The sequence below is a fragment of the Cheilinus undulatus genome, linkage group 18 (assembly GCF_018320785.1).
Source record: "Cheilinus undulatus linkage group 18, ASM1832078v1, whole genome shotgun sequence".
Classification (NCBI taxonomy): domain Eukaryota; kingdom Metazoa; phylum Chordata; class Actinopteri; order Labriformes; family Labridae; genus Cheilinus; species Cheilinus undulatus.
The window spans coordinates 10,290,106-10,315,751 of record NC_054882.1 but is presented as its reverse complement, the minus strand read 5'-3'; the positions used below and the strand labels follow the sequence as shown (position 1 = coordinate 10,315,751).

At 39.5% G+C, this 25,646-nt stretch overlaps 1 protein-coding gene across 3 annotated transcripts in view; it reads left to right on the top strand.

The window, feature by feature from the left end:
• The window catches only part of kcnh5b (potassium voltage-gated channel, subfamily H (eag-related), member 5b), a 266,042-nt gene that overhangs the window by 218,552 nt on the left and 21,844 nt on the right, over positions 1 to 25,646 (top strand). For all 3 annotated transcript variants that reach the window (XM_041813394.1, XM_041813393.1, XM_041813395.1), the window contains one exon: positions 3,098 to 3,294. In XM_041813394.1, coding sequence (XP_041669328.1) covers positions 3,098 to 3,294 — 197 coding nt within the window. The remainder of the gene's footprint in view (positions 1 to 3,097; positions 3,295 to 25,646) is intronic.

Genomic DNA, 25,646 nt, shown 5'->3' with positions numbered 1-25,646 from the left:
CATGACTTTGTACTCGAAATCCCTGCATGGGTCAGAGACACTTCCAGAAATCATTGTCCGTCACAGTTCGTCATGCCATCCACAAATGCAAGGTAAAGCTGCATCATGCAAAGAAGTCCCGTGTGAATATGATCTAGAAACGCTGCCCTCTTCTCTGGGCCAAAGCTCATTTAAAATGGCCTGAGGTAAAATGGAAAACTGTTCTGTGCTCAGATGAATCAAAAAGCCTGCATCTCTGACACTATGGCTGCTTACACATCCTGGAAGGCACTATCAATGCTGAACATTATATAGAGGTTTTAGAGCAACATATGCTCCAATCCAGACAATGTCTCTTTCAGGGAAGGCCTTGCATGTTTCAGCAAGACAATGCTAGAAGAAGCAAAGGTGTTCAAAACAACAACTAGTAAACCAGATTCAAACTACTACCAAGGTGTTTGGGTTGAAATTAAGGAATTAGCAGTTATTCAATATTGCACTTATTCCCATTATTTATCTTTGTTGGTGTGACTGATTTGGGATCCTCCTGCCCTTCCATTAGTCTATGTGCAAAGCATCATGCAGGAACAGCACACTACACAATTTTGTGTATTTTGTTTTCTATATATGCTCATGTTATCAAATCAAAGTGTTTCCGGTTGTATCATGCTGATATTGTGTGTATTAATCAGGGTATCGCATTTTATAGTTTCCCGTTACATCTTGTCAATTGTATGAATCATACTGTACAGTATTGTATGGTATCGTATCAGGTTCTATTCATCATATCATATCTTGTCGTATCATATCATGTGATTTCATATCATATTAACTTTTTTATCAGAATATCGGTAGGTCTTTGCTTATACCCAGTCCTTTCAAGCTCTATTAAACTATTTTAATTAATCAAAATTCCACCAACAAAGTTGCACATGCTGTTTGAATGACAGGAAAAAAACTGTACCAGTGTGACAGATATTTCAAATGTCACTCCTTTTTTGAGCTGAAAGAACAGAAGTAAAAGGTTTCATGTCTTTCATTCTCACAGCAGCGCTCGCTTTGACTGACAGTCATTACCAAAAACCAAACCTCCAGCAGTCAAACTCATTGAACTCATCAGTCATAGTCAGTCTTCCTTTTTATGCAGTTTCTCTTTTATTTTACACGACACCACCTGCCTTTTGTCTTTATGCTGCCGCTTTCTTTGATTTTATGCATCAACTTCATCTAAAGTTTTAGAGAAAGAAAAATCAACCCTGTTTTTACAAGTTTAAGAGCATTTTCCGTTTTTACGTCTGTGCAGAGCTTATCCTCTTTATTCCATCATGCTGGATGTGAAACGGTTGGAAAAGCAGTAACTGCACCTGCTTCTTGCTGCTTTCTATCAATGTCTGATGGTGAATTTAGCAGTTCTTGTTGCTAGGGACTTGGACAGGTAAAACTGTTGCTAAGGAAAGAAGAAGAAGTGTTTTGGTTATGTAGAGATGAAGGTGGTTTATTTTTATATGATATCACAGCCAATGTATATCTGTTGAGGCAATGCTTAGTAGGCTTGACTATCATTTCACTCCTTATTGTTATAAAATAGAAACTTAGTTGTCAGTCAATCAAATGAGATATAATTGTCCACAACAGAAGAATCCAGTTATTTTTTAAAAGCTCCATTATGATTTATTCTCACTTGTTTTTGTCAGATTTTCACTCTAAATTAGCATATCCCAGCTACTCTACCTTCACTTCAGTCTGCCTGTCTTCTTCTGTGGTCATGTTGCTGTCACATTAGATGACAATAAACATGTTGTTGTGGTTTAAAAATATGACTAAATAGGATAATAATCAGCACATTAATTCGTGGGCTGTAACTTGAAAGATCGGCTCTTCAATGAATTTAAGTAACCATCAAATCTGAGACAGCTGACTAAATTGGTTCTGATTGATACACTTGTAATATGTACCCCACAAACCTCACTATTCTATCAACTAAGGGCTTGTATTACTGTCAACAGTGTTCTTTTTTATTTTAGGATGAGACGGTGTCATAGGATTTTCAAAATGTTCATTGCGTTTCATGTTAAAATCCTATTCAGCGGGCGCGCAGATGGCCTAGCGGTCTAAGGCACTACTCCTGTACGTGGGCGGCCCAGGCCCTGTGGTCCTTTTCCGCATGTCTCTCCCCACTCTCTCCCCTTTCCAACTCTATCCAATGTCCTCCTCTATTGAATAAAGGCACAAAAAGCCCAAAAATAAATCTTAGGAAAAAAAAATCCCATTCAGCCATGAAAAATAGTCATCAGCAGTCTTAAAGATGACATGTTATACCCATTTTCCATCTTTTAACACAGTCTCCTTTGGTCTAAATAAAACATCTGTGCCATGCTTTGGCATAGATTAGTGATGTTACAAGGCGTTTAATATCCTTGGTTTAAATGGAAAATATGAATGTGTTTAGCTGACTAGTGTAAAGTCAGGCAACATCCAGACACAACTAAACACATTTAAAACACATCACTCTGCCCAAGGGCACGGTGGGTAACTTTACCCACACCTCCCCCCAGTTTTAAAAACGCAGTGGTCGGGCCCAGATAAATTGACTGTACAGAGATGAACTAACATTGGTGGATCAACACTGACGAATAACTCCAAAACTGCCGACCATTTCCCTCAGAATGGAGTTAAAATCAACTCCGAAATGTTTAACCCTGAGATATCAACACTCTAGTTTTTGCTGTTTTGGGATGTGATGTGGAATCATTCTCTCTCTATGTGTTATTGTGGACTGAAGAGAGGTGGAAAAAGTACAAGAGTATCGTACCCAAGTAAAAGTTTAGTTACTCTTACTTAAGTAGAAGTAAAAACACTGATTTCAAAATCTACTCAAAAAAGTACATGTACCCAAAAACAGAACTGGATTACAGCAAATGAAGTTAATGTAATTAGTTCCTTGCCACCCCTGATAATTAGTTAAAGTGACTTGTAATGTTGGTGCTGATATAGTTTCAGACAAAGCGCAGTCATACACAGCAGTCATAGTACAATGTACGTAGAAAAATCTAGTTAAAGACACAACATAACAGATTTCTGTCAAACTCATACCTTCTCTGTCCTTTGTTGTCCTCAGGTAAAGGTGACGTGTTCGGGGACGTCTTCTGGAAGGAAACCACCCTTGCTCACGCGACCGCTAACGTCAGAGCGCTAACGTACTGCGACCTCCATGTCATCAAAAGGGAAGCTCTGCTTAAAGTGTTGGAGTTTTACACGGCCTTCGCCAACTCCTTTTCACGCAACCTCATCCTCACCTGCAACCTTCGTAAACGGGTAAGTTATCCTCTGTAGACTCACATACAGGACTCCTATGCACAAAGCTGTGACCTGGTTTATTGATACACTGACCTAAAAGTGCCACTTTAACTAGTGTTTATAAACTGTACTGGGGCCCCTGTACTGGGGAAACAAGCATCGGTAGTAAAGAGTGATTCTTGTGTGGTTTCTTTATGCCATTCTATGAAGCGCTGTTGGAATTTCAAATATATAATGGACAGTTGTACTCTGTGTCTGTTGTGATGACATCTATTGGATATATGTTGTATGTTTATGCCCTTGTCTAGTTTTAAAGATGTATTTATGTGGACTTCTGCAGGAAAACCAAAATGCCCGTTGGACACAAAAAAGATTTTTCCAGTCAAATCCAAAAAAGGAATATCTGCTTGCTAACAAGCTGACCAGCTAAGATGAGTGTTGGCTGACATCGATGCTTTATCAGAGGATCAAGGATTTCCTTTTAACTGTTTTCATGTGAAAACTGTGATTTGAAGCTAGACACACGTTACTGATGCTTGGAGAAATATTAGCTACCAGAGCTTGCTAGCAGGCAACCATAGAGAAGCTAGCTCTCTATCACTCAACTGGTTGACAAAATGGGAGAAGTTGGGAATTCTATCAGCTGGTGCTGGTTAGCTAAGGCATCAAGTGGTTTAGCTGCTATTAATGCAAGCCTATAGTTCAAAAAATCAGTAGTAAATGGTTTTCATAGCTACTAGAGCTTGGTAGCAGTTAGCAACTCCGGGGAAGCTAGCTGTCTCTGACTCATCTGTATGGCAAAATGAAATATGTTGCCAAACAGTCCCTTTGAATCAATAAAGATTTTCCAATTCAATCCAAAACAGGTAATTCTACCAGCTAGCTAGCTAGGAAACAAAGTTTATTTGCTGCCAGTAAGCAAAGGCCAATAATCAGTTGCTTCGTTGCTATGTTAGAAGTATCAGGAGAAGAATTAGGAATGTCTTTTAACTGTTTTCATGTGGAAAAAAAAAGATTTGAAGCCTGACGCCATTAAGGATAACTGTATGGCAAAATGGGTGAAGTTGCCCCTTGAATTCAGTAAAGATGATCTAATCCAAATGAATCAAAGGGAGGGACATCTATAGCTAGCTAGCTCATGAGCTAAGACAGTGATGTTAATGTACGTCATTGATACTGGTAACCTACCATTAGTTGCCTTTTTTGTCTGAGTAGGAATATCTTTTGTTTGTTTTGATGTGAAAACTATCATTTGAAGCAGGACACATTCTTGTCAGCTGGAAAATGATTACGCTATTTTTGCTTGCTAACAGTTAGCCACTCAAGTGGTGCTAGCTGTCTTGAATAAAAACAAACAAACAAACAAACAAACAAACAAAAACAGGAAAAGCTGCTGGCACTTCTTATGAATGGTTCAACATTAATTGTTTGATACCTGTGTATTTTAATCTTTTTTTTATTTTCTCAATACATCTTGCCTCCAAAGCAACATGGCGGCTCGATGGATGCAGCAGCTTTCGGCTCTCTGATACTGGTTTTTATGTTTTCTGTGTTTGTCTGTTTTTAAAGCAGCACTGTTTTCAGATGTGACTTTTAATTTCATTGTACTGACCGTATACAGGCATAAAAAACAATTTTATTCCATGCTAGCTAACTTTCCTTACAAATTTAAGCAGTGAAACTAGAAAAAGAAGTGTCTTTTCGGTTAATTACTGTTGAAAAGTGGCTTTCACAGAAAAGTTGTGCCAGCCTGATAAAGCAAAATTATGATGAGTCACTGATGATGAGTCAGCACTCTCAATTAAATGCTGATTTAAACAGTATGTGAGGTACAGTCTGTGTGTCTGAGAGTGAAAGGGAGAGATTTTTGACGTGATTCAGGACATAATGAATCACCATCTTTTTAATAGTCATTTATTAAGTTAATGGCTCTCTATCTATTATAAAATACCATATTTAAGACCCTGAGCTGCTTTGGTTTTGATTAAAGGAGGTGTACGTCAGAGCTTTGATACAGTCTGGCAGCCTCAGTGTTGTAGTGGTTGCATGTTAGTAGTTGAGTTTTCCAAAATTAATCAAAAGGGAAGACGTTTTGGTCGGTCAGAACTGTATTAGTTTGTTTACAATGTTCAGCTCATTATAGGAGGCTCAGTGCAGAACTTTATGGACAGGTGTAGGTGCTATTTTGACTAAATATGCCTCTCTACTGAGAGCATTTATACTTTGATGCTCGTAAGACAGCCGAGAATAAAGCTGTTCTTATAATCATGATGCCTTTTATTAGAAAAATTGAATGTAAAACAGACTTTGGCATTCAAACCACAATCAACTCACACATACATAGGCAGGCCTCGACAAGTCTGTTGTTCACTTGTCCTTAAGTTGTTTTTCATACCCATATTTCCTTCAGCCCAATAGGTCTTTTTCTCAGCGTGCCTCAAACACAATAAATTATACATACCACGCCGGTAGCCTCATTATTTCCTGTGCCCTTTAGCCGCTTCTTACTGACGTCCTAGCAGGAAGTCTGTTGGCTCTGAGCAGCAGTTTTCATCCCCTGTGTTTGTTTGTGTGTGCATTTGAAGTTCATAGTTTATGGATAATAATTTATTAATACCCAAATGCTTGTATTATACCTACCTGGCCCTTAGGCTAAGTTATGAAAACGTATACATACTCTAAATGTACTGGGAAGATAAACGTGATCAGTGTCACTATTCAGACAACGCTCAGTGTGGACATTGATCTGACTGTGGCTCCAGTCAAAATAGATACTTATGGAATAAAACACATATATATGTTTATATTGATCACTGTTGTTCAAAGTAAATTACCTTAATGCATGCTGCAGATAGTGTCCATGGTTGAAGGATGTGCTGATGGCTGTATATTGATCCAGTCCTGTGGTTTTATAGCTGTATGTGCTCTAGCTTTGGCCTTGCAGATTCCTGCTTGAATGTAAAGCGTCACTGCCAAATTTATTGTTTGAAATTAGATTGGATGTCTGATATTGGATCCTTCCTCCATGTTGATGAGTCTTGGATGCGAGTAAAGTTGCAGCAAATTTTCAAATAAAATCTGATCTTATAATCTTTCCATTCTGCTCAATTATATTTCTTGAATATTCTACAATATTTACCATTTTGGTCCATCCAGTTAGGAAATTATTTATTTTTTCTTGTTGAAAGAGTCATTGTTAAGCTTTCTGTATGTTTGTTAAGACCTGTAATCCTGAAGTGGTTTAGAAGACATTCAGACATTTTATTTTTGTATTTTTCTTCATTTCCTGTTGCCCAGTGGATTACTCTACTGACATTGTTGATCTCTAGACTTTTCCTCTGCTTTTAGACCAAGTGTAAATCGATCTGTGGCGTTCTTGTAGCTGAAGAATAAAGGAGTTTGAGTATCTGTTAGTTTTCCTTGAAGGAGTAAGACAGTATCGTTCAGAGGGCATTATCGAGAAGATGATGAGGGACTGTGGCCAGGTTGATCTGTTATTCCCTTGGTTTTCTGGACCACAGTTCCCTTCATCACAGAGCTCAAGTCCTCCAGCAGGTTAGAAAGAATGTTATAAAGTTTTCAATAACAACATAACAAGATGAAATGCCTACAGAAACACTGAAATTTGAGCCATTATATGAGTTCCTATTCAGCTATAGATTCTTGTGTTTGCAGCAGAGCTCAGAGTCCTACACCCAAGATAGTCAACATTTTGTTTGCCCTCTGCATGCATAATGCCACTTCAGATTTTTATTAGGTCTGTTAATATAAATGTGTTAACGCTCATGATTAATCTGGAAAGCTTAATGCGTAAAAAAAAAACACAATTTAAACATATGACATTTGACCACAACTTCCTCCCCTAGTCCTCCTGCGTGGATTTTTATATCCCTGGGGTGAAAAGGTTAAAGGTGGGTCAAATGCAGCCAGCAGTGGTTGATATTCTCATATTAATGTACCGTTACGACTCACAATGTTCCTGTACATGTATTCCATCAGCTGAGGATCTTTACGGACCGTAGTTTACATAGTTAAGATGTAGTTTTTTAAAACACAGCTGAAACAGAACTGTTTGCTGCTTATTACCTCCGCCAAGGAGGTTTTGTGATCGAGTGGGTTTGTTAGTTTGATTTTGATGAAATTTTGAGGAAGTGTCAGAAATGGCATAAGTAAGAACTGATTAGATTTTGGGGGTGATCCGGATCACCGTCTGATCCAGGAATTTTTTAAAGGATTCTTCACTGTTGGGAGATAGGGCTAATGGCGGAGTGCTTTTCTAGTTACCTACTGATTTCTGTCACTCATCCTTTCTTAAACTCTCTGGCTGGAACAGCAGGCATGCACTGCATGTGACGTCGCACACGCATGGCCTTACAGCCTGCCCACCAAGTGAGGGTATGGGTGTGTATAGAAACGCAAACTATTTCATGGTAAGGGTACCAAACTATACCAACTCAGACCACATGATGAAAACACAGCTTTTAGGAACCACTGACCTAAGTGTAATAAAATGTTTTTTTCTTAATATATCTTTTTGGTTTTATTACATTTCTTTAATTTCCAGGAAGTTTTGTGGAGATACTCTCCATTTGAGCACAGCTAAATCTCAGTTTGGTGATTTATTAGAAACCTTTTCTTTTCCCTGTCTTTAAATGTTTTAATAGCCTGGTGACATATTTAGCATTTTTCTGCAAACTTGCTCTCTACTGGCTCATGATAAGTAACCTAACTCACATTTCTTCTGAGAAAACTTTAATGTTTAGTTAAGTAGCTTTCTTGCTTTTCAGATGTACTGAAGGTAATGATCTGAGAAAAGTAGCCCCTGCCTCTGGGGATCCTCAGCATTACATCTGCTTCTTGTTACATACATTAGTTGGTGTTTCTTCCCTGCTTTGCATGCTTTCTCAACTAAAATTACTGACAAGTGTTACCAGCCATAGAGAGAGGTTTTGACTCTGTCAGAAAATTAATTATAGAAAGGCATTTGTCTTAATAAGAGAGGACAGGATGCTCATTTTCATGCCTCCCCTGCGTGTGATTCAGGCTCATTACACCGCAGCCGTTTACCTACAAATCAGCCTAGTGAAGCTTTAAATGAGTTAAAAAGTAAAACTCCAATTCAATTAGGTAATCTTTAAACTCTATCACCCTCCATGATAAGAAGGCAGCTCCTCCTGTCCTAAAATGTGGCATAATTCATGCAGACTCTCCAAACAGACATGGTTGTTGTGATTGAGTCGTTCCTGCCATGTTTGCAGGATTCTGACCCGCTGCTACCTTCATGTTATCACAGAGCAGGAACGATGTAGTCAGTGATCCCCCTCCTCCTCCTCTCTGTTAGCTCTTTTGTTCCCGGGATGTGTGACAGCTGCTTCAGAGCGCCGCCATGATGAAGATAAACAACTTGTAGAGTGAGCTGAGACGTGGCCTGTGGGACGGCGAGGAGAGCTGACTGTGTGTCAGTCCCGAACTCGCTCTGTCACTCACGCAGTAATGGCTTCCGAGCGATCTGCCTCCATCAGCACTTTCTTTTCTCTGTCTTTCTCTGCAGACGGAGCTCCTCCTCTCTCCTCATGAGTCTTTATCTCTCTGTCCTGCTCAGACTCTTATTTTTATCTCCTCTGACAAAGAGCTTGTTTGTGTTTGAAAGAGAGCTTTTACTTATCTCGTCTCTTTTCAAACTGTGTGACGGACAGCGCTTATTAGGCTGAGGCAGCGTTTCCCAAGATGTTTCATCCTTGAGTGTATCTTCACAGCTCTTTAAGATAGGCTTGAGTAGCTCTTCATCATTTTGAAAAGTCAGAAAGTCATTGTCAAAAGAAGAGCTTGTTATGAAGCTGACAGATTGACCTGGGGCGCTGCAGAGAAGGATTTTATGGTTGTTGAGGAATTAAGGGTTAGTGTTCAGTGTTCAATATCAAAGATCAACATGTTTAAAACATATCTTGCAGCTCAATCTGACCTCTTGATTAGAGAGCTGTGAGCTGACAGAGAGACAGGAGAGTGATACTTCACTCTGTGTCAATGTAATTTTCATATACAGTATATGATTGCATATAAGATATGGTCAAAGCATCACTATTGACTCATAAAAGAGCTGAAGCCTTCTACTTTTTGTACCTATAATATCCAGAGATAAGCCTTTTTACAACTTTGATTTTTTTGCAATTTACGTTTTTATTACAAGCCATAATTCCAGAAAAGTTGGGACACTGTGTAAGGTGAATCAAAGCAGAAAACTGTGATTTACAAATTCCTATCAATCTATCTGCAATTGATATTAAGACAATTCTTGCTCAAACTGATCATTTTAATTGCTTGTTTGGAAATGTATACACTCAGTATGTGAGGTCTGCAAAACAGTCCACCTGTAACATTCTACAGGTAGGTATAACAATGATTGGGTATAAACTCCTGAAAAGCTCAGCTGTTCACAATTACACTGTTTTCCAAATTATGCAAATGCAATTCAAACAAAACAAACATTTGATTTTTAGTTTTTCAATCAAAGTTTGTCTGTCTTTCTGCTCCTGTCTGTCTCTGCTGAGCTCAGCCCGAGTGCCTGGCCCCTCCCCCTCACACACAGAGTTCAGCAGCAGCTCCCCCCACTCAGTGTTGCCAACTTAGCGACTCTGTGGCTATATTTAGTGAGTTTTCGGACCCCTCTAGCAACTCTTTTTCAAAAAAGCGACTAGCGACAAATCTATCAACTTTTTCTGGTATTATTGGAGAGACTCTGACGTGAAAGCATGTATCATTGTTGCTCTTCTCAGTGAGCAGCGGGTGCTGCCGTGGGCCCCTCCCCATCCCTAAGCACTCACAGGCAGCCCAGTCTTCGCACAGCAGAGTGGTCCCTCAGCTGCAGTCGGACTCACTCAGCTGCAGCAGAGAAGAGGTCTAAGACCAGAGAAACAGCGAGAGAATCTGCATTTCCTTTACTCTATGGTAAGCTGTGACTTTATAAAACAATATAACAGTACACTTTAGTGCCCCCTGACAATAACGTCCTCGCGGAAACACGCTGTTAGGGAACGTCAAGGAGAGCATGCTAGTTTTTTCACATAAGTTTTAGAGAGTGTATTACAGCATTTTAGCGTCAGCTAAGTTGCATCTTTGTGAAATAAACAATGATAAATGCAACTGTTAATTTCCATGTCCACCCTTATCTAATAAAAGACTATTATACAGTATTTTAACATCGTACAAGTTGCACCTTTGTGAAATAAACTAAGATAAATGCAACTGTTAATTCACATGTCCACATTTGTGTTCATGTTCAGTATATATCCTGTGTATATTAATGTTCTTATTTCATATATCAGCCGATATATCGGATATTCGCTTTTTTTAGCCCTCAATATCGGTATTGGCATCGGCTCCAAAAATCCCATATCGGTCGGGCTCTAGTGCAGACCTGTCTCCTATTGAAATGGCAGCACTCCTTCATACCAGGCAATGTTGGGCATTTTAAGATCAAGCAGGAATTGGAAATAACTCACTTTCAGTACACGAACAGTTTCTCTTCAGTCCCCAGACTCTGACAGTGTGGTTAGTCGAGAAGCTAATGTTAGACAGTGGGTAACATTGTCCTGTCCCAAATTTTTTGGATCATGTTGCAGGGATCAAAATCAGAATGTGTGTATATTAAAAGACAGTAATGGTGCACATCAGTTTGACTACAAAATAATTTGTCTTTATGCTGTATTCAGCTGATTACAGGTTGGAATGATTTGCAAATGACTGTTTTTTATTCTCATTTAAACAACAAAGCAAAAAAAAAAAAACCATAAATATATATATCTATAGAAACATGCATCAATGCATTCTGATATTTCACAAAGTAAGAAGGGTTTACAACCATTTTTTGTTTTAGAAAACATATTGATCTCATCCAACAGCACCCTTTACCCCACAAGCAAAAGAGAAAGTGCAGTCTATATTGCAATTTAGGCAGTTTACATGACTTTTCCTGCTTTTTGGAATAAAACGAAGAAATGAGCTGGTATTTTGGTGCTTAGGTCTTGCTTTTTTGTTGCTGAGGTATCAAAACAGGTATCATTATTGTTTGATGCTACATCAGCATACCGACCATAGATGCTCAGATAGATAAAGCAGCAGGCCTGCAGGAAAGACACTGCAGTACTTTAGATTCTGAGGTTATCTGAGGACAGAGAAACTGGTGGTTGCTCTGTAGAAATTAATAAAATGTAAAAAAACCATTCTTTTTTATACTGTATGCCTTTAGAGAAAAGGACTGTGCAGTGGTGATGTGGACCTAAAAGGGCAAACATTCTTCAAAATGACACACTCACTCCTGAAATCCTAAAGCTGTTGGAAAATTTGTAAATGCATTTTATTCTTTGCATGAGCTCAGCTTTTCTTAACATTTGAGCACAGAGAGAAAAATCACCAAAGACTTTGTAAACTATAATTTATTCTCATATTAATGAGAAGCATTGTCTTTGTATGCTTTTTACCTTCATTTCCAAGTGAATCTCCTAAGCTGGGGTGCAGAATGACACTATATATTTACTTGTTTGTTTAGAGAGGCTGCAGTCCCAGTAAAAAAAAGCCTTCTTCCTGTCTGTTTGTGCTTTAAATCACACTCAGAGATGTAGTTTAAACTTGTAGGTCGACAGCCTTGTTTGTATCAGCCCAGTCTAGACTTGGAGCCAGCAGCTCGATACCGCTGATTGATCACGCCTAAGACTGCAGAGTAACTCTCAGAGGAAACGTCGGGGTGCAAAAAGGCCGAGAAGAAAACCCACATGATAAATATTTGAGGTTATTTAAAGGTGCTCCATCTCGAGGTCGTAATGACAGGCTCTTCTTTACAGACACTCATAGCAGTCTGAAATAGAAGGACTGAAAGCTATAAGTCTTTTTGTCTGACTCACTGAAAGTCTGCCTGGATGCAGTTTGGATTAAATACAAATGAATTAATAGTCAGTCCACTTGTATTTGTATGCGTTCTTCTTAACATTCCATCAGAGCTGCTTTCTTGATTGCATTCATTATTGTACTATAAGAGCTGCATACACAAACTTTTTTTAATTATAGCTGGAGTTGAAGGCATTGTGTTTTCCCGTTTGCCTGCCCATTTATCACTCTGCCCATCCAGGCCATTAATCCTGATTTCACAAGAATCCTTTGAGGGATTTTCCTTAAACTTGGCCCAAACGTCACCTCTGACACATGGATGATTTGATCAGATTTTGGGCATCAGTGTCATAAGGCTTCCCGTCATCCCTTCATTGTGAACATCATATCTTACAGACGCTTCACGGAATTTTATTTTGAAACTTTGCAATTATGTTTTAACCTCACAAAGAAGATGGATGGACCAGATTCTGCTCTATATTTTAAAGCTCCAATATGAAACAATTTGCCAGGTCTGAACAATCATCTGTGAAAAACGAAGTGGATGCTGTTGTCTAACCTGACACACCAGATGGATTTGTTTCAGACATCCATCTGGTAAACCTTCCATAGACAGCATTTGGGAAAGGGCAGAGCCTTTGAAAAAAACTTGAAGGGTGATTGGATGAATGTTCTGTCTGTCACATCTTCACAGGCCAATCAGATCAACAGAACACGTGACGTCGTAGCCCCAAACCGAGGTGCGCCACCATCGAAGGAGTAAACTCCATAGAGAACTGCATAACAAGAACCATGGTGATGGTAGACATGTCAGTACATGACTTCTGTTGTTTTTGAAAAGAAAACAACTCACTGCTGTTCCTTGTTCTTTTTTTAATGAAGAAATGTCGTCCAGTTCTGACAAAACTTACACTTTAGCAGCATCCACACTGATGTCTTCTGCCATAATTGCTCCAGCCTCTTATTGCTGCTTGCTTACGTCACAACTCCACTGCCCCTCTACACTGATTGGTCCTGTCACTTTCTAACCGGGCCCGAACTGTTCAGATGGGAGCTTTGCAAGATGGATTGGCCAGTAAGAAACACTGAAACGGGCGAATCCATCGGCTTTGCAAGGTTAGTAGTGGTCAGGATTTGGTAGTACTGGAAGCTGGTAGCAATGGCAGCCAGTGGTGTAGAGATTAGCTTGGATGTAGCTAGTATAGTGGTAGTTTTATCAGACATCTGATAAAGTTGGTTGGTCTTCTCTGGCACAAAGGCGTGACAAACACTTGCACGTTTTCATCTGTAAATCCCTGATTGGATGTACACCTCCTTATATAACATCTATGCTGAACTGGACCACTGGACATTACAATACTCGCTTTACTGACTGTTTAATGACCACAGTTTTTCTCTCGGTGCAGCGGTGCATCTAAATATGACATACTTCTCACTAATCCCTGCTTGTATTGATGCTGATGCACTATGCTGCTGCTGCAGGCACAGCTTACCCTCCTCCACCCCAGCCTCCTCCTTCATAGCATAAAGCTTGTTGCACCCTCATATTCAGATTCATGCTACTATGGATTAATTGCTTTTGATCTGGATTTATTGTGTTCAATACGCATTTTCATAAATGTATCTATTCATATAGGGTTTCCCACCATGTACCCTCTGGAAAGTCATATATAGAATACATAGAATAGAGGATAGACCTCCCCAACTATTCACCTTGATACGTCCAGCCTTCTTCTGTAAATTTTCCAGAAAAATTATAAACTTCTGCACACATTTGGGGAGAAACTTGTTGAGTTTGAAAATGGATAAAGTGTTGAGTAGCTCTGTCAGGTCCCATGTTGCAGTACAAATGCAAAGTGATGCAGAATTGAGTTCCTGATGTTATTGAGTTTGCTGGACAGTCTAAAATTGAAGATGTATTATGAGAATAAACATTCAATTTTGGCTCGCTCTTGTTTCACAGTAAGCAGTTGTCAAAGAACTCCTGTGTCGGCGAGTCCAGATTCTGTCCTCAGGTTTGCATGCTTCACATTGTGGCAGATTAAGTGGAGAGCTAAGTACAATGACGAGATGCAGCAGCACAGCGGGAGCAGTGGCGTGATGCAGCGCCGTCGGGGATTTCATTTTCGTAGAACACCAAACCCCCAGTCACACAGGCTCTGATTACATAAATATGTCCCCAAGGCTGTCAAACACCTCTTTACCTGTGCAGGGAAAACAGACTTCCCTGTGGATAATCTGCAGAGCTGCTGCTTTCTGGTTTGCTTTAGGGCTTCAGCAGGCCTTCCTATCCTTAAATCCCAGTGTTTCCTCCTTTCAGCACAGATGTCCTCTTCTGAGGCCTGAGGAATGCTAATGATCCCTAATCATATTCAGAGATGATTTATTTGAGAAGTTCAGGTAAAGTCCAGTGAAGACTTTTTAATTCAGTGCACACGATTAATGAGGATTTCAAAGCAGAACATACATAATTTTTGATCTTATACATTGACCTCAAGAGAACAATCTCCCATGGTGCACCCTGACCATGCTTCTCAGTACCAGTATAACGTTGCTCTGTCATCCCTTTATTTTTTCAGTCTCTCCCTTTTTTGTTCTCTCTGGTGAAACCTGCGGCTCCAACTCCACAACTTAACCTGCCTGCCTCCTTTCTGTTTGTCTACATGTGCCACTGCAGACCAACTGTATATTGTGTTTGGTTACAATAGTAATGAAGACTGGCAGTGGAACGAGAGAAATAAGAGAGGTGTATGAGTTGTGTTGTGGAATCATTGGCCTGTTCCAGGTCTCTTAATTAATTAAATGCATGTTTCGCTTTACGCTTTGACTGTGACTGATGCAGCGACTGGGATTGTCATGAAGCAAACATGTAAACACGTGGGTGCAGCTTGATCAGAATGCGGAGGGAAATACTTGATACTAGTGAATCACTGTCATTTTAAGATGAGATTGCATGCATGTATGACTCGAGATCATGATTTTTATGATTAATCATGCAGCTAAAGCATAAATCCAATGTACAGATTGAAAAGAAGCACCTGATAATCCTGCTGCCAAATCCAAATGTTTGGACGTTTCTCTCTGTCTGCTGGCCTGACCACAGCATTAGGAGCTCTTTTGCCGCTTGTATCCTGTTTTTGCTCTCTTACGCCTAGTTTTTGCCACTTTTTTGCCCTTATTAGCATTTTTTTTCCTGCCTTTTTTCCCTGTTTCAACATGTTTTTGCAACTCTTCACCAATTTTTGCCATATTTTGCCATTTTTTTACCTTGTCCTTTTTTTTGCAATATTTGCTGTTTTTCAACCATTTTGCCACTTTTCACCCATCTTTACATTGCTTTTTGACACTTTTTGCTCATTTTTGTCTCTAATTTCTGCCACCTTATCCTACTTTTGCCATATCATCCAAATTTTTGCTCTTTTACACCAATTTTGCCACTTTTTTGCCCATAATTGCAATTTTTTTGTCCCATTTTGCTACTCTTAGCCCATTTCTGCAATACGTTTTTTTGCAACTTTTTGCCTATTTTTGCCACACTTCTCCATTTTCTTTTTTGGTTTTCGCCCCTCTTTTTTTTTGCAACATTTGCTGTCTTTCAACCATTTTTGCCATTTTTCAACCATTGCCTTTTTCACTTTTTGCCCATTTTTGCCACTAATTTCTTCCAGCTTATCCCATTTTTACAACTTATTCAATTTTTGCTCTTTTTTTATCATTATTTGTCCATATTTGCATGTTTTTGCTAACCTTTGTCCATTTCTCAAGCATGTTTTTGTAACTTTTTTGCCAATTTATGCTATATTTTTCCCATTTTTCCCCATTTTCTGCCCCCTTTGTCATTTCTTGCCATGTTTGCTGAATTTCAACAATTTTTCACAAATTTTCACCCATTTTGCCACTAATTTTTGCAACCATACCCATTTTTTGCCCTTTTAAACCCATTTATACAATTTCTTCTATTTTTACATTGTATTTTTGCCTATTTTTGCCACTCATTTTTGCCACTCATTTTTCCAGCTTATCCGATTTCTGTCACTTATTCTCTTTTGCTCTTTGACACCCATTTCTGCCACTTTTTTTTTTACCATTGTTTGCCCATATTTACATGTTTCTCTATCCTTTGCCCATTTCTTTACATCGTATTCTTGCCACTTTTGGACCATTTTTGCCACTCTTTACCAATCTTTGCCACTTTTTGCTCATTTTTACATCTTCTTTTTGCCACTTTTAACCCATTTATGCCTTTTTAAAATATTTTAACTCATTTTGCCATTTTCAGTCCCATTTGGTCTCTTTTCACCATTATACTTTTTTTTTTTCCAAATAAGGTTGTCTCATTTTCTTCTCTTTTATGCATCCTGACATTTAGCTCTTAAGTCCAACATTAGTTTCCTAATCATTTAGTTCAATGTGCAGATCCACATTGTTAACTTCACCGTTGAAAAAGGAAATTCAGTTTTTAAAAAGGGGGTACATTTTGAAAAAGGCATAAATAAAAGAAATTCATTTTTTGTTGCTTTGATAAGAGTGGTTATCATTCAGGTGAAAGAATAAATGTGGTTATTGTAGCTTAAATTTACAATGGACCATGGTTTTCCTGACCTCCATGGGCCCCCAATTTGGCTAGGTCCCAGAGAGCCCTCCGCGTTATCCCCACTCTTGGGTGGCTTTTTCTATGTGTAGTTAATGCAATGACTATTCATTCTAATTCATTCTGTATGTCTACAGTCAGGAGGTATTGCTGCATGGATAAATTGGCCCGAAAGTTAACAAAAACCCGAAAACACAAAAATAAGCAATGCTCCTGCCATGCTCCCTCTGCCATACCTCCATTCCACATATCCTTTCTGTATGTGTCACCCTTAAAATTCTCAAAATAGATTCAAACCCAGGAGAAAATAAAAACATACAGAGTGACAGAAACCCACATAAACAAACTGGTATGCATGCATTTCCTGACATAACGAAGGCTGGAGCACATGTGCCATATCTGTCACATTCCAGCTCAGGACAAACTTGGGAATATGGCTCTGAAAACCAAAATAATGAGGGCAAACATCCCACATGTTTAATTTATCTCTCTTTTATCACATTATTTTGGTTTAGTTCCTGCTATTTTGCAATTCAAATGCACTTTTTGTAACTCACTAAATTTTAGCATATAGAAATATTTTCCAACTCGAGCTCATGATTGTGATTTGTTTTGGCACTTTGACTCGCTAAAGTTTGGTTCCAGCAGAGGAAAGCTGCAGAAGATGTGGTCTGAATTCACCCTGGAAGTCACCTGGCTGAGTTTATCTCTCCATGTTCCAAATGTTGTGGTTTCAGTCCTTGTTCTGCAGAGGTTTTAAAACCTAAACTACCAGCGAACACGTCTGCTAACTGCTGCTAACTGTGTTTCTGGATGAAGTCGGGCTGTTTAAGGCGTCTGCTGGGAGGATGCACAGGCTGCACTCGGTTTTTAGGACAGCTTGTGTGCTGGGGGGGGGGCGGACTTCGGGGCTAAAGCCTGCAGACTGGGACGCTTTTACCAGCCCGCTGTTAGATTATTCATGTGACGGACAATAAAAGGCACGGTGTGTGTTTTTGTGTGTACGCTTTAGTAACACTTGGTTGTGTGCATCGAAGCAGACTCACTGAGCCTGAGCTAGTGTTGCCTCAGCATAGTAAAAATTTATACGGTGACCATTAAGGGCCTAGTTTTTTTAAAAGTAGGCCGGCAGGAAGGAAAGGAAGCATTTTGTGCATGCAGAGGTAGGTTAGTAAGTGCATTTGCTTAAAATCTGTAGTCAGTACGCTTTCAAGGCTCTGCTAATCCTCTCCAAATTTTCACTTTCTGCTCATCTATCTGCCTTGACGGCACCATTGCTTTTAATGCTATGTGTTTATCTAAGTTTTTTACTTTATTGATTTAGATTTACAATCAAAATAGGAGATAAGACAGCAGATGGCACACTTTTAAGGACAAATGGCCACCTTCAGTTCAATGAAACAATCACTATCAGATCTTTGCTGTCCTTCAATGGGAGTTTTTTATTTTAGAAAAGTTGCAGTTGACTCTAACTGGCTGTCTTCTAACTGGTGCAGCTATGGTTTTTCCTGCAGACACTTTTGCAGTACAACTAATTTGCACATAAAAGGGAACATGTCTGTATTTTCTCATTCATTCAGGTCATGGTTATACAAATCTTCATCAAGGTGGCAACTGGATTTGATTGAGTTTCTTGAAGACGTTTGGCGAGGAAGAGGAGAGGCGAAACGTCTCAAAGAACCTCAGTCAAGTCCAGTTGCCTCCTTGGTGAAGATTTGGATGAAAGGGAACAGGTTTACCCAAATTAACATCCACCAGAATTTCGGTTAACAGAACGTTGTTGCCCACCAGAGACACACAAAAAACCCTGGAGTGTCATACTGTCAGTTAAAAAGCAGACCCTATGCCCTGTCTTTTCAAAATAAAAACCAAGAGCCCAAATAAATAACCCTCATGGAACTATCCAAAAGGTGGCTCTCAAGGGGGTTATCTTTAACTGAAAGGTTCAGTGTAGAAATTTGCCATATTTAAAGTGTTCTTTAACCAATCTCCTTTCTTTTTTTTACGTTTTTGTGTATATGTGCACATAGGGTAACACCCAGCTGATGATGATAATGATGATGATGCTGTAATCAGGGAGTTGTCAGAACCTCTTCTTCACACCCTGTTGGTCAGCGGCTCGCTCAGAGCAGAGCTTCCCAAAACCTCCGTCCTCGCTCTGCTCACTCACAGCGGAACAAAGCTAACGTGATAACGAATTGATCGCCGAGAGGAGGATGTCTCTGCCGTGAATAAGCTCTTCCTCCTCGCTCAGATGCAGGCAGCTAACATTTATTCATCCCAGATTTATGTCTGTGGGAGTCTAATGGGGGTCGTGTACACATAAATACAGGCTTTATTGATCCGTTTTAATTGTTTTTTCCAGGATCGATGTGTGCAGAAGAAGCTCACTTCTTTATTTTGAGGGTCTTAACGCAAGCTGTGGATACACTTTTTTTGCAGATAGGATTTTGTAGAGCACAGGACCTACACAGTAAAGCTTTCTGTTAAGAAATATTTTTGGCACATTAGAAATGTTGTAATTAACTAGTAAAGCAGCATTAGGAAGATCTGCTGTTAGACCCCGTAATGTTTTAATTTTTAAGTATCCAAGCTGTGTCGCAGAAAGGGTCTGTTTCCAGGGCAGTGGTCAGTGTTGCTTTGTCTCTTTTGTTTACATCTGGGACAAAAACAGAGGATGTAGGGTCTTTAGGTCGTCCCGGTGGCGGAGTTTGAGTCTTAAAAATAGAATCATGTACCAAAAATACAAACTGTTCACATGCTCAGGCTGCACAATTTGTCTTCAAGTTTGCATTTGCATTTGTTATGGAGTATTCTTGCGAATACATTGTTTTAACAGACTAACTTCATAAGTCTCATAATGACAGAAAGGAACTCAGAATATAAGCTTCAGATTTGTTGTGGCAGCTTTTGTTTCTATATTTGTATCTGTTACATTTGCCTGAAGCTAAAGGCCTTCTGGGACATTCTATATTAATCTGAGGCCTTAGGGGCATTTAGTCTGTGGCTATCACTCCACCGCGGTAGAATCTAAAGTAGGCTATCGCCTTGTTTGGCGCCTGAGTTTGCTCCAACTTTCCAGGACTAAAAATAGAAATGCAAAATGTAACCACGGGGCGAGCTGGCGTATTGTAAAAGAAGGCTAAACTTAAGCTGTAGGCTAAATGTTAGCTTACACAAGAGGATGTCCACAGGCCATGGAAACAATTAGCACACTTCTTACGCAATTACAGGAAGGAGTGAGTCTCTCCAAAGCCTGACCAGAGCCTGGTGCTGTTTTCTATTACCTGCTTAAACTAAACTGCTAATATAAGATGTTTAAAGACATATCTAATACAGTGAGGTAAAGGTAAGGATGACCAAGTAAAGCCAGGTGACAGTGACAGAAGCAAAGAATGTAAACAGATTTCTTGGTAATTATCCGGTTATTTTAGTTTAAGTCTTTGGTTCCCAACCTGGGGTCCAGGACCCCCTCAGGGGGCCACCAGAGATCTCAGGGAGGGCGCGAGGCTCTGTCTACCCGACGGTTGTTAAAATTAGATTTGCACATATTAACAGAAGTCATGGTTTAACACTTATAAATAATTCATACATTGGTTGTTGGGCAGAAGAATTTGTGTTTAGGGCTACTTTGTTTGGATTTACACAAGAATAATTAAAATTTATGTTAAATTTGACCCCAAAGTATCACTATTTTTTGTGTGTCAGTCCAGGGGGGCCTTGGGTTTTCTTAGATACAAGTGGGTGGGGCTCAAAGGAAAAAAATGGTTGGGAAACACTGGATGAAGTATTGCTTTTCAACCCACCCCCTAAAGAAACTATGTAACAGTGACATTTCCAGATAGCTAGAGCCATATCTTGTGCATTTCTATGACTATTTGTGGAAAGCTTATTTACAATTTTTATACATCCATGATACCCTTAATTTTCGGGCTTAGAAGGCCTACTCATTCCCTTAAATATTTTATTGCTAGCAGGCATATAGTAAATGCATTCAGACAAATTAGATTAAGCATTTAGTACATTTGTTTTGCATACACTAACACATTTTATTAAGAGTGTGAGTTTTCTCTGTGCTTATCCAAGTGTTCACTTTCAAATGTATTTGTTCAAATGTTAAAGGCATACTGGAAGATGTAACTTTATGATTAAGTTTCCTGTAGATTCAACACTTCAGCATCAGTCTTTCTGTCCAAAACAAAGTGCAATCCTGCCACTCCTCCTTTCTCTGCCTTAGCAGACCATTCCAGATGGGATTCTGAAAAAGCAATGTAGTGATAACCTATACACAGCAAAATCATCACTGTTGATTCAACTCCCAAATTTTTTAATAAATATAATCATCATGAGCTCCCAGTTAAATTTACACTGTAGAAAGTGTTCATATTTAAACTTTCTCGTACTCGTTTTTCACACATCAAAGTGAACTTTGAACACAACATTATGTTATTCCCTGTGGCAAAGTCAGGTGTGTTCAGATACAGCTGGAGCAGAGAGACAAATGCAGGGCCAGGAAACAACTTTTATCAGAACACCATCCCTACCGCCCCTTGCCACAGGTGAAAAATGACAAACTCATTGGATAACTTCCCTCATGATCAAAGGAATCTCAGCAGGGATCACTGGACAACAGGCAACATCGGAACACTGCTAAGGCGGATTGAAAGGCTCTGCCCAAGAGCATGATGGGAAAACTCTAGCCCCAGATTTGAAATAGCAGTGGGCAGAGCTTAGATCAGTTGACTCTTTAGAGAGTTTGATGAAAAATGAATGAATCAACACTGCCCATTAACTCCAACACTGAAGGCCTTATCACAATGGAGTTAAAATTACATGTTGTAAGTTAAAACTAATTCTAAAATGTGTTACCATGAGATTTCAACACTCCAGTTTTTCCAATGTAGACTATTTCACTGCATGGATGCAGACAAGCTCAAAGTAATGCTGTCCTGTCATTGTGAACAAGGAGCTGATAGCAACAAACCGAGGAGGGGAGTTTAACTCCATGAAAGCCACCAATAACATATTAAGTTATGATATATTTCATACTTACTATTTCAATGTCTGCATGATGTTTATTTGAAATGTACATGTCTAGTTAGCATTGTTTTAGCATCAGCTGTTTGGATATCCTGTCATACATTTAAGTGTAAAATTTTGACCTTTTGTGAAACTAGATGAAAAGTCAGAACTTTATCAGAGCTATTTGGATTCATCCTTGGTGAATATTTACACAACTTGTGTGGAAATGTATCATAAAGTTTTTGAGTTACTTCAGTCTAAACCACATTCTGGACTGACAGACCCACATAACCAGAGATCCGTGCTGCTGCATTTGGGCTGACAAATTCTCATTTTCCTTCCACTCCAACATTGATGCTAATATCTACAAATGCTGATAATTTCTGTCCTCATGAATCCTGTTCACATAAAACACTCAGCTACTCTTCACCCTGCTGTAGATGGAAGCTGTTCTCAGCGTGAAGCGTTTCTGAGGAGGTCTGATTTTTAATAATGAATAAAGCTGAATATGTGCTCACAGGGGCATGTCTCAGGGAGATGAAAAGAACTGCTGTGTGTGCATTCAGGCATACAGTACCCATGATGTGTGTATGTATGTGTGAAGCTCTGGTGAAATATGGTGATGATCAGGTACGCTGGGAAGGTACGTATGTTTCTTCAAATGAAAATGTGCTAGGTAAAACGCCTTGTGCTTGAATCTTTGCATTAAATAACTGAATAGGGTTAAGTTACCTCAGTTATAATGCCATGTATAAGTAAATAGTTCATAATGAAATCCTAGAATCCTTTGGGATGTCTTTAGATAACCTCATCTATCTTCATGAAAGAGAACATATCTGACGCCATCACTGAGCTAAGCTGATGTGTGCCTTCAGGCTGTGCTTCATATACTTGAAATCAGGTCTATATAGGAACTTAAGGAAACCCAATTTATGACTATATCAATGGCCAGCGTCCACTGTGACTTTAAGAAACAGTTTGGATCTCTATTAAGTCCAAATATCCCTGATTTAAACAGATATTAGATTGCAGTTGTTAATATTTTCTCTTTAAGCAGTTATTCATTTGCAGTCATTGCTGTTATTTATATTTGGTAATGAGGCTGTTCTGGGATCCCTTCACTCTTCCACAAGCCTACATGGAAAGCATCAAGCAGGAACAGCACACATTCCTGCCTTTCCTGTGACTATAAGGAGAGCCTGAGGCAGGGAGACAAACAGCAAAAAAACTCCAGAGGAGAGCAGGCGTTAATGACAACAGGGTGACATTGATTAAGTCAGAAGCAGATAAAGGAGGAGCTGGGGTGGAGGAGGGTTGCAAAAAGCAAAGTGAGCAAGTGTATTCAGACTAGAGCAGTTTAAATATGGTAGCATAAATGCAATTAGCCAGTAGCGTGTTTGGAGCGAATCAGCTGGCCGTCAGCCAGCGTTGTGTGAGATCAGATGATCAGTTCTATGGCGGTGTTCTGCCATTTTTTGCTACCCATCAAAAATTGCTACTTTGTGGTTCTGCGCATGCGCGCACACGCGCCCTACGCTATCAGCATCACGCCCAGAAGGGTTAGAGTTAGGGTAGTCCATAGGGGTAGTCCATAGGTAGCAAAATCTGACAAGGAAGCAAAATATGTCAGAACAACGGCACTTGACTCTATGGCCTGCCTAAATTAACACTCTTGCTCAATTTGTTTTGCACGCTGAGAGTGAGCGAGTGACTGACTAGCTAACTAACCAACTGACTGGCTGGCTGGCTAACTAACTAACTGAGTGAGTGACTGACTGACTGACTGGCTGGCTGGCTGGCTAGCTAACTAACCAACTGAGTGACTGACTGACTGAATGAATGAATGACTGACTGACTAGCTAGCAAACTAACCAACTAACTGAGTAACTAAGTGACTGACTGACTTGCTTGCTAGCTAACTAACCAACTGACTGACTGGCTGGCTGGCTAGCTAAGTAACTGAGTGAGTGAGTGAGTGACTAGCTAGCTAGCTAACTAACAACTAAATGAGTAACTAAGTGACTGACTGACTTGCTTGCTAGCTAACTAACCAACTAACTGAGTTACTGACTGACTGAATGACTAGCTAACTAACTAACCGAATGACTTACTCATTAACTGAGCCGGCTGACTGACTAGTTAACTAACCAACTAAATGAGTAGCTTCCTGATTGACCAACTAACTAACTGACTGACTGACTGACTGACTAAAGCTAGCTAGCTAGCTAACTAACTAACTGGTTAGGTAGTTATTTAGCTAACTGACTTAGTAACTGACTAAGTGACCAGCCTACTAGCTAGCTAGCTAACTAGCTCACTCATGAACTGAGTAGCTTGCTAACTACCAAACTGCCTGACCAACAGCCTGTGGGCTGACTGAATGACTGACTGACTACTTCTCTAACTGATATATAACCATATAACTAACTAACTAATTACTAAACATGACTTTAAATTCACCTTTAAAACTACCTGCCAATTTATGAGTGGTATTAACAAACCAAGGTGGTAGTAAAAAGTATCAAACTTGCAATGATGGTCCAGCATCCAAATGTGGTGAGAGTGCAGACCTCCGCCATTAGCCCTATCTCCCAATCCTTTAAAAAAATTCCTGGATCCAGACGGTGATCAGGATCACTCCCAAAATCTAATCAGTTCTTCCTTATGCCATTTCTGACATTTCCTGAAAATTTCATCAAAATCCGTCTATAGCTTTTAACTAACTAACTAACAAAACCCTGCCGATCACATAACCTCCTTGGCGGAGGTAATAATATATAATTTTCTTTAGCCAGTTTGGACACCAGAAATTAAAGCTTTGAGTCTAAATTTGTTTCTTTGTTCTAACATTGTTTCATTTGCACTGCTGAATTCATAAGCGAAAAACATGCTTCAGGAAGTGAATATTTTTAAAGCACACAATAGTGTCTATAAATATAATTCAATAAAGGAATCAGTGGAGTGAACAGTTGAATCAGATCCAAATGTGGAAATCCGGGTGCAGCCTGAGTACATTTATCCTACAGTATCTGTGTTGCTGCTTCTGCGTTCGTCTAAGTGAATGTGAGCTTTCGAGCGTATCTGAGTTTTATACGTGCCTATAGGGGAGCCTCTTTGTGCCACTGTGAGCTCACGTGTGTATACATTAACTACATTCATGTGTGTTTGTGCGTGCTCTGTTGTACAGCGGGGAGTCGGTGGTAGCTTTAGGGACGAGGTGCAGCCGAGAGGAGAACAAGTCATCCATGCACACAGTCTCATTTCCTCCTCCTTCTCCCTCCTGTCTGGTAAATAATGAATCGCTGAACTTAAGAGGAAAAAGTAACCCATTTTTCCCTCCTGTGTTTGTCTCTCCAGAGAAGTCAAAGTGGCATTAAAGAAGGACGATTTACTCTGCAGACTGGTTGCAAGAAAAGAGAAAAACCTAACAGAGGTGCTCCATGCCTGGTCCACATGTTCTGTAATTGCTCTTTTATGTGGTAATTAGGGCCATTGTGTTTGTGTGCATCCAGTATGAGGATTCCCGTATGCTGAAAGTGCCAGAGCAATTAGTTGATAGAAGAAATTGATCCGTCCAGTAACACATAAATAAACAAGCTCACTGCAGCTTCTACAATAAGATGATCTGCTTAATTGAATTCATTAAATTGAACTGAAATGAATAGCCTAGCCATAGTTTATCTGGTGTAAAAAATAAGCACTTGTGTTGTTGATGAAAATTTCTGGGGCTGATTTCTCATAATCTACTATATTCACATGTATGTTGATGTCTTTGTATGCATTTGATATCATCTGCAGTCACTTTGTGTTTGTATTCCCTTTGAGGATTGTATTTGTGTGTATTGTAGCGAGGGAGATGATGAAGGATTACCTGGGG